This window comes from Ambystoma mexicanum, chromosome 13 (genome assembly GCF_040938575.1).
Source record: "Ambystoma mexicanum isolate Mex_15411 chromosome 13, UKY_AmexF1_1, whole genome shotgun sequence".
In the NCBI taxonomy this organism is placed as follows: domain Eukaryota; kingdom Metazoa; phylum Chordata; class Amphibia; order Caudata; family Ambystomatidae; genus Ambystoma; species Ambystoma mexicanum.
In genome coordinates, this window is record NC_090938.1 from 698284626 (window position 1) to 698298419 (window position 13794).

Here is a 13794-nt window from a genome sequence, read left to right on the forward strand (position 1 = left end):
ATCCGGTTTTGGGGTAAGGGAGGGCGACAGTCCTGGATTTTAAATAAACAGAATAGATTTTCAGAACGTTCGGCTCAAACCCCCTTCCTTCCAGGTACCCACTGTATGCATTAACTGCTTGTGCCACACACACAGAGACAGGCCTAAAGGCTACTTAATAACAAGACATGTGATGACAAGCAGAGCAACAGCACCTTTGGTATTGACTTGCCTCTATGTTTCAATTAAAGTGCGTTATAGTTGAGATGCTGAACTTTTCACACTTAATATCAACCGCAGTCAAGTTCGTTGTAGACCTATAACATTAAAGAACATCAATCAGTTTTACTAAAAAAATATAGATCATGCTTCTTATTTTTGGGCTTTTATCAACAGTCATGAGCGCACTATTTGTATGCAGATACAGTGGGGTGGGGGGGAGGGGGGTTCAAGGGTCAGGGGAGTGCGTTTGTCCTACTTTTATGTTGCTGGGCGACCCGTTCTTTTGTCTTGAAAATCTGGTCACCCTATCCTGCAGTCAACACCACATGGACCTGGGAATAACATTCTGGGACCCTGAAGCCAGGAAAGGCGTTTACAATCATATCCCAAGGCCAGGTTTCCTGGACCATGCAGACAGATTATTATTATTATTATTATTAGAACAAACAGGCAGGGACTACAACTCCCAGAGTTCCCCTATCTTACAGAGGGAAAACCTGGACTGGCTTCTAGAGAGCTTGTTTTACGCCCAAACTACCTGAGTCTGGATGATATATCAAACAAGGAGGAACTATGGCTAATATTATTCTCCTCAAGGGAGCTGAGATGGTAAACTGCCGAAATTCCAGTGTCATCTAAACCAGGGAGGATGAATTCCCGTGTCATCTAAACAAGGGCGGATGAATTCCAGTGTCCTCTAAACCAGGGCGGATGAATTCCAGTGTCATCTAAGCCTGGAAGGATGAATTCCAATATCATCTAAACCAGGGAGGGTGAATTCCAGTGTCATCTAAACCAGGGCGGATGAATTCCAGTGTCATCTAAACAATTCCAGTGTCATCTAAACCAGGGAGGATGAATTCCAGTGTCCTCTAAACCAGGGCGGATGAATTCCAGTGTCATCTAAGCCTGGAAGGATGAATTCCAATATCATCTAAACCAGGGAGGGTGAATTCCAGTGTCATCTAAACCAGGGCGGATGAATTCCAGTGTCATCTAAACAATTCCAGTGTCATCTAAACCAGGGAGGATGAATTCCAGTGTCCTCTAAACCAGGGCGGATGAATTCCAGTGTCATCTAAGCCTGGAAGGATGAATTCCAATATCATCTAAACCAGGGAGGGTGAATTCCAGTGTCATCTAAACCAGGGCGGATGAATTCCAGTGTCATCTAAACAATTCCAGTGTCATCTAAACCAGGGAGGATGAATTCCAGTGTCCTCTAAACCAGGGCGGATGAATTCGTGTCATCTAAGCCTGGAAGGATGAATTCCAATATCATCTAAACCAGGGAGGGTGAATTCCAATATCATCTAAACCAGGGAGGGTGAATTCCAGTGTCATCTAAGCCTGGAAGGATGAATTCCAATATCATCTAAAGCAGGGAGGGTGAATTCCAGTGTCATCTAAACCAGGGCGGATGAATTCCAGTGTCATCTAAACAATTCCAGTGTCATCTAAACCAGGGAGGATGAATTCCAGTGTCCTCTAAACCAGGGCGGATGAATTCGTGTCATCTAAGCCTGGAAGGATGAATTCCAATATCATCTAAACCAGGGAGGGTGAATTCCAGTGTCATCTAAACCAGGGTGGATGAATTCGAGTGTCATCTAAACAATTCCAGTGTCATCTAAACCAGGGAGGATGAATTCCAGTGTCATCTTAACCAGGGAGGATGAATTCCAGTGTCCTTTAAACCAGGGTGGATGAATTCCAGTGCCATCCAAACCAGGGAGGATGAATTCCAGTGTCATCTTAACCAGGGAGGATGAATTCCAGTGTCCTTTAAACCAGGGCGGATGAATTCCAGTGCCATCCAAACCAGGGCGGATGAATTCCAGTGCCATCCAAACCAGGGAGGATGAATTCCAGTGTCATCTTAACCAGGGAGGATGAATTCCAGTGTCCTTTAAACCAGGGCGGATGAATTCCAGTGCCATCCAAACCAGGGAGGATGAATTCCAGTGTCATCTTAACCAGCGAGGATGAATTCCAGTGTCCTTTAAACCAGGGCGGATGAATTCCAGTGCCATCCAAACCAGGGCGGATGAATTCCAGTGCCATCCAAACCAGGGCGGATGAATTCCAGTGTCATCCAAACCAGGGAGGATGAATTCCAGTGCCATCCAAACCAGGGAGGATGAATTCCAGTGTCATCTTAACCGGGGAGGATTAATTCCAGTGTCCTTTAAACCAGGGCGGATGAATTCCAGTGCCATCCAAACCAGGGAGGATGAATTCCAGTGTCATCTTAACCAGGGAGGATGAATTCCAGTGCCATCTAAATCAGGGAGGATGAAATCCAGTGTCATCTAAACCAGGGAGGATGAATTCCAGTGTCATCTAAACCAGGGAGGATGCTGGAAGGCGTGCCTCAGGGCCGCATCCCACAGACCCTTCTGCCAAAGCAAACTAAGAGGGACTGCATCTCCTACAATGCCATCTTCTCGCAACCCAACAATCTGCACTGGATACAGGAAACCCAATTGCTGGTCCAGGCTCAGGAAGACCATGGAAATAGACGCCAGCACCCCACGCAAGTCCTTCTCACACCCCAGAGAGGACGGTGATAGAGGCCCCCAGCTGACATCTGGAGAGATGAGATGATGGATAGCTCTTCACAAAACAGTAACAGGAGACCCAGAACATACTCCCCCTCCTTTCCCCACACTAAGGAGAAACCTGGGGCCAGATTACAGAAATGTTGCACCGGTGCAAGTGCACAGTTTGCACGGTATTGGCACTAGGGCAAAGTTTGCCCTATTTTTTAAAACACTGGGCCACATTAGAAATCTATTGCACCATATCAAGTGCAGTTTGGCAGGGTAAAAGCACCAGGGAAAAAAATTGCCCGAGTGCAAAAAAGATATATTTTCAATGCGTTTTTTTTTTAACCAGGGCAAAGTTTGCCCTAGTGCTAATACCATTCCTTATTAGCACTAATGCAGGGAAAATGTATATTTTTTGCACAATGGCAATTTTTGCCCTGGTGGCCTGGGAAGAAGAGGGGAAGGCAGTCTGTAAGACCGGGTGAACAGAAGAGCAGCCATATTGTAAGAGCGAGAGGAGTGGGACTGTCCCGGAATTGGGTGCTCTGTCCCCCTTTCTCAAGATTATTTTTCCATTTGAAAATATTAAAGTGGTCCCAGTTTTTGGTCGTAGGTCTCCCTAGCTGGTAGGCAGGAAGGCACAATCTCACACAGAAGAAATGCTGCATTGTACGAATTCAGATAGTTTGTGATAAATTAATTATAATGTGTATTTATTCCACCAGTAACACTTAAACCTCCTTTTCCTCCAACCGCTACTAAAGTGTAGTGCCTTAACAACCACAGTCAAGAGTCCTACTTTTATGTTTGTTGCCCTGACCCGGTTTTTTACTTTTTAAATCTGGTCACCCTAACTGGAAGGGAGACAGACAGTAAGTCTTGGAGTTGGAGTCAAGGGCTGTGGTGCGGAAGGGGTATCTACAAAGGGAAGACCCTAAAGTGGAAATAGGGGCAGATTGTAGCACCCGTAGAGCCGACGAAGAAGCTGAATTGAGGAGAGGCAATACAGGTGGAAATGAGAGGGTGCAAAATGGGGGAAGTGGTGAAGAGGCAAGGAGGAGCCTGCCATGGAGGAGCATAGCGGAGAAGCGGTGCTGGAAGGAAAGAGTAGAGGATAATAACTCCTAAGAGATGGGGAAGGGGCATGCTGGGGAGGTTACCCTAGGAGGAGGAGGAGGAGATGAGGGCCGGCTAATAAGCTTATGTCCAGGGGGTATCTGGTAATAATGTCCCTATATATATGGTCGCTATAGATAATGTTGCTGGGAAAAGTTTGTGGCAACTTTATATAGGTGACCAAATATATAGGGACCGGGGAAGCGGGGGTTGCAGGGGTGTCCCCCGCATGTTCCATGTAATAATGTCTCTACAAAAAACAGCAATTTTTCAGTGAATTTTTGGCATGGCAGCATTTTTACGGGGACATTATCGCATGGAACCCTCCAGTGAATGCGCAATGGGAGGGTCCGCTGGTAAACGTACACGCAGCGAATATGTGGTGGGAGGAGATGCGCACCCTTCAAATGGTGCTCACGAAAGTACACAAACCGAGCAAAAGCCACTTTACATTTTTCAGAGAATGGGCATAATACAAAAATACAAAAGGTTCCGTTTCTATTGTGCATCATTTTGGTCATAAATAAAAACAAGGACCAGCACGTGTTTCGCGCTCGGGTCTGATCAAAAAGCCCTTTTACTTATTTATTTATTTATTTGTATTTATTTCGAAATTTGTATAGCGCACCTAACCGAAAGTCATCTAGCCATAAACGGCTTCTGCAAGACTAGGGTTTAGCAATAATGGGCAGCGAGTTTGAAAACCAAACTTGAAAATGAAAACAGGTATGCAACAGTAAAGTGAAAAGTCAGGGCGGAGGAGAGCGCACAGTATAAATAGTATCAATTACACGATGAACAAGGTTAGCATTGATTATTGGAGTGCGGCTGTTGTAGACAACAGTGTTACTGATGATAAGAGTCTGGCCCGTAAATAGTGTCTTTGATACATAAAGCATTGTGAGCATCGTGCTACGATCATCTCAGTTGAAAGTGATTCCAATGTTACAGCCGGGGAGTTATCCAGGGGCAGCAAGATGTCTGGAAAGAAAGGGAGAGCAAGGAAGAGCAGAGATCATTGGTTAGAAACTATCTTTATATGCAAATGCAAGTGATAATACCCAGGATGCATGGAACGATACAGTTCCCTAAAAGTAGCACGCGTCGCTCGAAAGAAAGATGCAATACTCCGCGATTACCACTAGATGTCAGACTATATGCACAGCATGTGAATCTAAGCAGATTAACAAGCAACAGAAATGCTATTACGGCAAGTAATGCATGTCTTCAGGTTCTTGTTGGATTCGATGACCATTCATGACTGCGACAGCATTGAGAGAGAGAGTTAAAACAATACATTGAGTGGGATAAAGGGAACCAAACAACAAAGGGAAGTGGGAAGAGTGGGTCATGCAACTGGAGTCGCCAATAAATGAGGAACCAAGCACAGGTCAATTAATGGGACATTAAACCCTCTTAGTGATAGATTTGTGCAGAAAGGGACAGTAACAGGGAAGAGGGTCATCTGGCAAACCTAAGTCCAGAACAGAAGAGAGGGAGCAGAGCACTTTATCTTATATGAAAGGCAGTAAGAGGGACAAGGGTCACCTGTCAGACTTTAGCCCAGAGCAGTACAGAGTGAGCAGGTACCTTATCCTCTAAGAACTGCAGTAAGAGGCAAGGGGGTCATCTGGCAAACCTAAACCCAGAACAGTAGAGAGTGAGCGGAGCACCTTATCCTATGGGAAAGGCAGTAAGAAGGTCATCTGGCAAACCTAAACCCAGAACAGAAGAGAGTGAGCAGGCACCTTATTCTCTGCGAAAGGCAATAAGAGGGAAGAGGGTCATCTGGCAAAACCTAAGCCCAGAACAGAAGAGAGTGAGCGGGCACCTTATCCTTTAGGAAAGGCGTTAAGAGGGAAGAGGGTCATCTGGCAAACCTAAGCCCAGAACAGAAGAGGGTGAGCAGGCACCTTATCCTTTATGAAAAGCAGTAAGAGGGACACAGGTCATCTGGCAAACCAGAGAACAGAACAGTAGAGTGTGAGCAGAGCACCATATCCTCTGGGAAGGGCAGTAAGAGGGAAGGGGGTCATGTGGCAAACCTAAGCCCAGAAGAGAGTGAGCGGGCACCTTATCCTATATGAAAAGCAGTAAGAGGGAAAAGGGGTCATCTGGCAAACCTAAGCCCAGAACAGAAGAGAGTGAGTGGGGCACCCTATTTCCAGGAAAAGGAGCCTGCGGTGGTCACCTACATACAGGTGGAGATGGTGGTTCCCAGGAAAGACCATAGAAGAAAGGATTGGCACCTTAAATGAGTAGATAGTGAAAATGCCCCACCAGATGGCAGAGAAAGAATGGCAAAGACTTTAAGTATGGAGGTGAAAGAAAACGCATAAGGCAGGGCACAGAAAGAGGATGCCGGAAACCATGAGTCTGTGAAGGAGAGCCAGAAGAGGCACCTGGAAACTTGCATGGGAAGAGGTCTGACAAGAAAGAGACATTTGCACTGTCAGGGACTCCTTAAACACCCTGACTATCCTGACTTACAAAATGTGTGAAAAGAAAATTCCTCGTGGTGTCATTTCCAGTTATTTGTTACACTAGGCTATACTAGATATTAGTATTGAGTTACACAAACAGTATTAAACTCTGGCCAGAGCATTGATCTGCTGGATTTAGGGCCAACCAGATAGTTATTAGCGATTCTTCCTCTGCTAGGGAAGGAGTCGTACCGATTGAATTCATATTGGACCTCTTTGAAATTGTCTGTCTTTGAATATATACGAAAATATGGGAGCCCCTTGACTGAGAACGAACACAGGCGAATAAACTGTTCTCTGGGTTAGTGTCCACTCAGGAAAGTTTCAAAACACTTTTTTGCTCACTGTGCCTTGCCCGAGGAAAAATCATCCATTGCATATCGGACTGGTCCCGTCCACCAGGGTGGTCCAGTGCCCAAATGCTGGGCAGTTCTCCTTTGAAAAATATTGTCACCGGCAACCCCAGTTGTTGCCTTGTTTGGCGTTGTCAGTGAGGTGTAGCTGTGTAGTTCTCTCTGTGAACAGAGCGCCAGGCCGCCACGCCTGGATTGGCCCTAGTAAATATTTCTGTGTATTTTTCAAATATGTTGTTGCCTTTGGTCGTTGTGATTTGGATTTTTAAGATCTATGGATGAGAGCAGATCAACTACTTGGACGTGGAATATCCCAAAATAATTGTATGTAAAATTGATTTTTTTGTTCATGGTTACTAAAGGCTAACTTTTTACCATATACAATAAAGGTATGATTTGGGGGGCTTGAACCTGTCTGCTGGTTATTTAGTATCTATGCCTAATATTGCTCTGAATAATTAATGTGTAGCGCAGGATGAATTGTGATGGGATCAGCCTAACGCGAGGGGATTGAGCCAGACTAGTGGATATTGAATACAGGTTTCTGAACCTGGAGAAATCTCTCCATTTCAAGATGGCCGCCATGCTTCACCCGCTGTCATGGGCCGATCTAACACATGTGATTCACGCAGGAAAAGCCACGCTCTTTAATGTGTGTTATATTGTGAATGGTCTTTGACAAAGCTGCTTTTGGCCGAAACGTGTTCGGTCCATTGGTCCTAAACCTCCCCCCCCCCACCTCCCTCGGCTGACACATCTTTTAATTCTAGATTGAAAAATTGTATTGTAAAAATCCTGTAACTGTTTGGATATAGAATAAACGGGCCTATTTGTTTTGATGTATCTTAGAGGAACGCTGTTGCTGAACGCGTTGTTGGGAGATTACAAATGATTGTGCAATGATAGGCACTTTGAGTAGTCGAAATACTGCTTTTGTTTCAGTTTCCATTGTAAAATGACTGTCTGATTCTGTTTAAATTAAAATATGTGGGTATGGTCATGTACCTTTTTAACTAAACACAGGCTTAAAAGCAGGGTGAGTTTAGGGACCAGTTCATCTTGCAAAACATGTGAAGGTATCCATAGGCAACATGTCTCTTTTTTAATATGCGTTTGCCACCACTGTCCTTCATTTTTTGACCCATCGCCACTGAGTCAACATGCCATAGTTGGTCAATGTTCAACGCCCTTGCAGTTCTCATTTGCAGCCTTTTCTATTCCGCTTCTGTCAGCAGGGTGCTTCTTCACCAGCTAACCACTATTTCACAAATCTTCTCTTTATAAAAAATGTGACGTCAACTATTCATCCATCGCAAACTGAAAACCCTAGCCAGTGCAATCAGGTCCACACCATAATGAACAGACCCTTCCTTATCAGAGGTTCCTGTGTGAAAGTCACTCGCCCACCCTAACCGCCGGGAAACTAGTGTCTCGTTCCTGTGCCATATTGTCTACAGTGGTTTTAAAAAGAAGTCTTGTAAATGGAAGCAGTTTTAATCACAAAAATACCAATGGGTGATTTAATGGATGATCACAAAGCCTATTTGAAACTATTCATCGGCAGCTGCCTTGTGGGTCTGACCCTGAAGAGTGAACAAGCATGTTTGCCGATGCCAGGGGTAGCTTCACAGAGGTTACTGCTGTAGAAAGGATTTCTTAAAGACACATGGACATGCATACGACAGATCATATGTTTAGTAGAGGGACAGTGGAAAACTAATGTAAAACAATGGACATGTAGTTTACAATTTTAAGAAATCCTCCAAACGCATAGGCAATACTGGCATGCATAAGTTACTTTCCACTGACTAATCAAATCTAATTTTGGTAAAGTGCTTCATGACAGAGTCCTCCTGCTTCTAAACTCTGTAATTATAGATGTTATGACCCAATTTAATAGTAAACAATGGTATCAGCTTTGGAATTACGAAGGGTTGAGTAAGCCCTGCCAGGATTTGAAACGGTGCCACGCAAGTTGAACACAGTTGCCTTGGTCAAGTGCTTCACTTGGTGAGCTATCTTGCCAGCATCAGTTTAGCTGTTAATCCATTTTGATGAAGAATTTGTAAGTAATTGATTTATTTCAATTTTTGTTCATCACTGGCTCTACCCAGTGGTCTCGAAGCGCCTTTCAGGTTCAAAGGTTGAAAAGGCGGGAGGTGAAGCACAAGTTATATTATTTCAGGATGGGATAGAAAGATTAGGATAGGCAAGTGGTAGCGGTGGAGTCTACCAGTGCTCGGCCTTTTTCACATAGTGCCCTGCCTCTACACACCACCAATTCTGTTTCAGTGCAATGAGGGAGTCATTTTCCCCTTTATTCCTCCTGTTAAAATCTACCGTTTGCTTTATTGGAAGAAAATATGCCCTGGGACATTTTTTTTCACATATGTTTGAGGTTTTGTATTGCCATATATAACTAGGAAACCCATACAATTTACATGTTAACCCTTTAAGTGCTGAGTGTGTAAATAGGTGTTCTAATTTACATAGCAAGTCCTGTAAATCCTGCACTTAAGAGATTACGAGTTTCTGAGCTTAGGTTGAACTGCTTTCTTTTCCTTTGGGCCAAAGTGTACCATTTGACATCTGTTCAGAGGGTGGGGTGGCCGGCGGTAGAGTTAAGCATCTGTAACATTAACCGTAGGTGCAGAAGGAGGGACCAGACTTTTAACAAACCAAGCTCACTGATGCATGTCATCCTGGAGACTAAATAGACTCTAGGCGCTACTGGCGGCTTACCTAACGGGGATGTAGCTAGCCCTGCGTTGGGTGTGAATTGGGAAACTGCGTGGGGGGTATAACAGGTTCCCTCCAGGTGAGCTCTTGGAAGCCTGTGGATTGTCTTATGCATTGGTTCATGATGTGTTGGTTAGTTTTGTTATCCCACGTACTATGCCCAGATCAAGTTAAAGCATGCCTTGTAACCGGGGGCTGTTTGCCAGCAATCCGTTTATATGGCAGCAACAAGTGTTGCCTTGGTAGACTTGTTGAGAACTACACCTGCAGGACTCTGCAGCCTCCAGCTCCCAGGGTTTCTGCATTGACTCCCATGACCCCTCACCATTGACTTTACTGGGTCTTACTGCATGGATGTGAAGGGAGTCTGCCGCCATACTTGTGTTTCCCCATATAAACAAAATTCCATTCGTTTTTTCGGCTGAAAATGTTTGGCAAAAAACTCGGCTAAAAATACCTGGCGATGTAAGAACATAGGGCCGTCTTTACAATGTTATTAAAAAGAACAGGCTGAGGCTGGGATTCACAGTGCAATTTCAAATGGAGATTGGAAATCTAAACGTTATTTATTTATTTGCGTGTTTAAAGTTGCTTTACGGAACTCGGGTGTGTCTTATTTTGAAGGCCTCTGATGGACACGCTGTGTTGTCTTTTCTAGCCCCTGCAAGACGTCCTAACCTCCTCTTTTCTTGACCCCTCCAGGTGGCTTGATGGAAAGCGCAAGAGAAAGAACAGCCAATGTTTGCTAAAGAACAGCATGTCAGGTAAGGAGAGGCCTGCGTTTGCAGAGTAGCCCCGCCCCAGATCCCTCCATGCTGTAACATCGCGGGATCCCCATGGCAGCTGAAACCGGTCACCAGCGCAAAAACCACACGTGTTGCTGCTGTCCACACCAAGTCATACAGATATACAAGTATATTTATTAACTACCAAAGAGATTAGAGGGGAAAACGCAACGAAAAGGGGACCGACCCCCTGTAAAGTATCCTCTCCCGTTCCAGTGAAGTCAATGGGATTGCAGTCAACATGGTTTCCTATGACGAAGACATGTTAATCTCAAAAAGAAATGTCAAAACATGACAAAAGCACCCGAGTCTATTTGCTGGAGCAGACATCTGAGCAGAATGGCAGGTCCAGCTGTCTGCAAGCAGTTCCATCCACGATGAAAAAGCCCACAGCAACCCCATGCCGTCACACAATCCCCATGCCGTCACACAAACCCCATGCTGTCACATAAGCCCCATGCCATCATGCAACACCACCCATGCCGTCACACAATCCCCATGCCGTCACACAATCCCCATGCCGTCACACAAACCCCATGCCGTCACATAAGCCCCATGCCATCATGCAACACCACCCATGCCGTCACACAATCCCCATGCCGTCACACAATCCCCATGCCGTCACACAAACCCCATGCCGTCACATAAGCCCCAGGCCATCATGCAACACCCCCCATGCCATCACACATCCCTATGCCGTCACGCATCCCCCTGCCTCCACACAACACATCCCCATGCTGCCACGCATCCCCATGCCGTCACACATCCCATCCCCATGCCGTCACGCATCCCATCCCCATGCCGTCACACAATCCCCATGCCGTCACACAATCCCCATGCCGTCACGCATCCCCATGCCGTCACACAATCCCCATGCCGTCACACAATCCCCATGCCGTCACACAGTCCCCATGCCGTCACGCATCCCCCTGCCTCCACACAACACATCCCCATGCTGCCACGCATCCCCATGCCGTCACACATCCCATCCCCATGCCGTCACACATCCCATCCCGTCACGCATCCCATGCCGTCACACAATCCCCATTCCGTCACACAATCCCCATGCCGTCACGCATCCCCATGCTGTCACACATCCCATCCCGTCACACAATCCCCATGTGTCCCACATCCCTATGCCGTCACGCATCCCCCTGCCTCCACACAACACATCCCCATGCTGCCACGCATCCCCATGCCATCACACATCCCATCCCCATGCCATCACGCATCCCATCCCCATGCTGTCACGCATCCCATCCCCATGCTGTCACGCATCCCATCCCCATGCCGTCACACAATCCCCATGCCGTCACGCATCCCCATGCCGTCACGCATCCCCATGCCGTCACGCAACCCCATGCCGTCACACAATTCCCATGCCGTCGCGCATCCCCATGCCGTCACACAATCCCCATGCCGTCACACAATCCCCATGCCGTCACACAATCCCCATGCCGTCACGCATCCCCATGCCGTCGCACAATCCCCATGCCATCACGCATCCCCCTGCCTCCACACAACACATCCCCATGCTGCCACGCATCCCCATGCCGTCACACATCCCATCCCCATGCCGTCACACATCCCATCCCCATGCCGTCACGCATCCCATCCCCATGCCGTCACACAATCCCCATGCCGTCACGCATCCCATGCTGTCACACAACACACCCCCATGCCGTCACACATCCCATCCCGTCACACAATCCCCATGCGTCCCACATCCCTATGCCGTCACGCAGCACACCCCCATGCCGTCACGCAACACATCCCCCTGCCATGACACATCCCATCCCCATGCCTTCACACAACACATCCCATGCCGTCACAGCATCCAGTAATTGCTCGCAGGGGCTTTCCGTAGGGGTATGCCCGTTTTTGTTTCTCTTCGACTGTTTGGGGGAGAGTTGTAATTGGGAGAAGTGTCCTGCAGGTGTTCACAATGACTTATTCTCCCTTTCCAGGGGCTGACTTGGGTCCACTGGGCCAGGTTTTCTAGGCGCTATGGACTGGCACACAAGTTGCTTTCTAGGCAGTCTTGTTAGCCCGTGGTGTGAGGGATAAGGGTCATCGGTGCTCCATTGTGTAGGAAGTTTGGTTCAGGCAGACAGTCCTTCCCAGCGCTGGCAGCCACAAGCCAACCAGTGGCAGATTTCAGGCAAAGGGCCCCGTGGGCAGCACCTGACACAGGGCCCTAGGTGGGCGGGTCAAGGAGCTGGAGCTTTGGGTGGGCGGAGTTAATTGTGGCCACGAGTGCACAATGGGGAACTTCAGGGACAAAAGCTATTTTTTTATAAAGTTGTCTTTATTACAGTTACCTGTGTCTAGGTGTCTGACTAACTGGAAACAGCAGGTCCTCCTCAGCAGGCTTTGTTTCAAGGCGAAGGGCGAACGAGAATTACAGTTTATGAAGACCACGCAATTTCCTAGAAAAATTGCTCTAAGAAAACTAGTTGGATCCAATGTTTGTAATTACAACTGTGGAAATGTTTCACAAAAGTACAACACCTTGTCGAAATATGTCTTTAATAACTACACATGTCACAGTACAACAAATTCAGTATTGTGCAAAAAATACAAACCATTCCTTTATAGAGATTCTTGTGCAATAAGTGAAGTAAAAACACAATTGCAAGCTAATCTTAATAAAATAATGCAATGAGAAGATGTCAATAAAGTGTCCATTCATATATTGCACACCACAAAATTCTCTTGGTTTACACAGGAAAACCTGGTATACAGGATGGGCAAAACAAATGTAGAAGCACATTCTTTTGCTTGACCTGTTTCTATATGTATATATATTGTCTGGTGAATTTATTATGTGATTGTGCACTTTTCAAGGCATCACTAGACAATTATTTACCCTTTTGATTACCAGCAAGCCTTAAAAATACTGATTTTAAGTATACCTGGGAAGATATGTGGTCAAGTACTTACATCTCCACCTGGAACAGAATCCTGGTTTCGCTACTTAAACAAAGTGTTTAATCCTGGGCAAATCATGGAATCTCATTGTGCCTGATCTACCAACATTGGAAGCCCATAAAAGCAATTCAGTTTTTCAACTTTTGTTATGCACTCTCAAGAGTCACTAAACTCAAGTTAATTATAATTATTGGTTATGTAAACAGCGCTTGACCAAACCACTATACATAGAACATATTCACCTACAATAATCACCCTACTTAAGTTGGCACTGATTTATCGACCTCGGAAGGATGAAAGGCCGAGTTGGCCTTGCCAGTATTAGAATCTTTGACCTGCAGCTCTCACTCAATCACACACACCCGCTCCCAGCCCCTGCCAATGGAAACAAGTGCTCAACCCACTGAGCTACCTTGTTACTAAATAATATACTGCCCATTCATATAGCACACAACATAAACTTCGCTTGGCATATACGTGAAAACCTTTATTCAGGATGAGCAAAATAAACATCTCACATTCTTTTTGCTTGACCCATTTCCATAATGTATATACATTGGGAGCCCATAAAAGCAATTCAGTTTGCAACTTTTCTGATTGGCCACCCGGGGTGCCACCCCATATATAAACTATGATC

The 13794-nt window shown here is 46.0% G+C and overlaps 1 protein-coding gene across 2 annotated transcripts in view; it reads left to right on the forward strand.

Moving 5' to 3' along the window:
- The window catches only part of THRA (thyroid hormone receptor alpha), a 946869-nt gene that overhangs the window by 749795 nt on the left and 183280 nt on the right, over window positions 1–13794 (forward strand). For both annotated transcript variants that reach the window (XM_069634782.1, XM_069634783.1), the window contains exon 4: window positions 10144–10205. In XM_069634782.1, the coding sequence (XP_069490883.1) occupies window positions 10144–10205 (62 nt within the window). The remainder of the gene's footprint in view (window positions 1–10143; window positions 10206–13794) is intronic.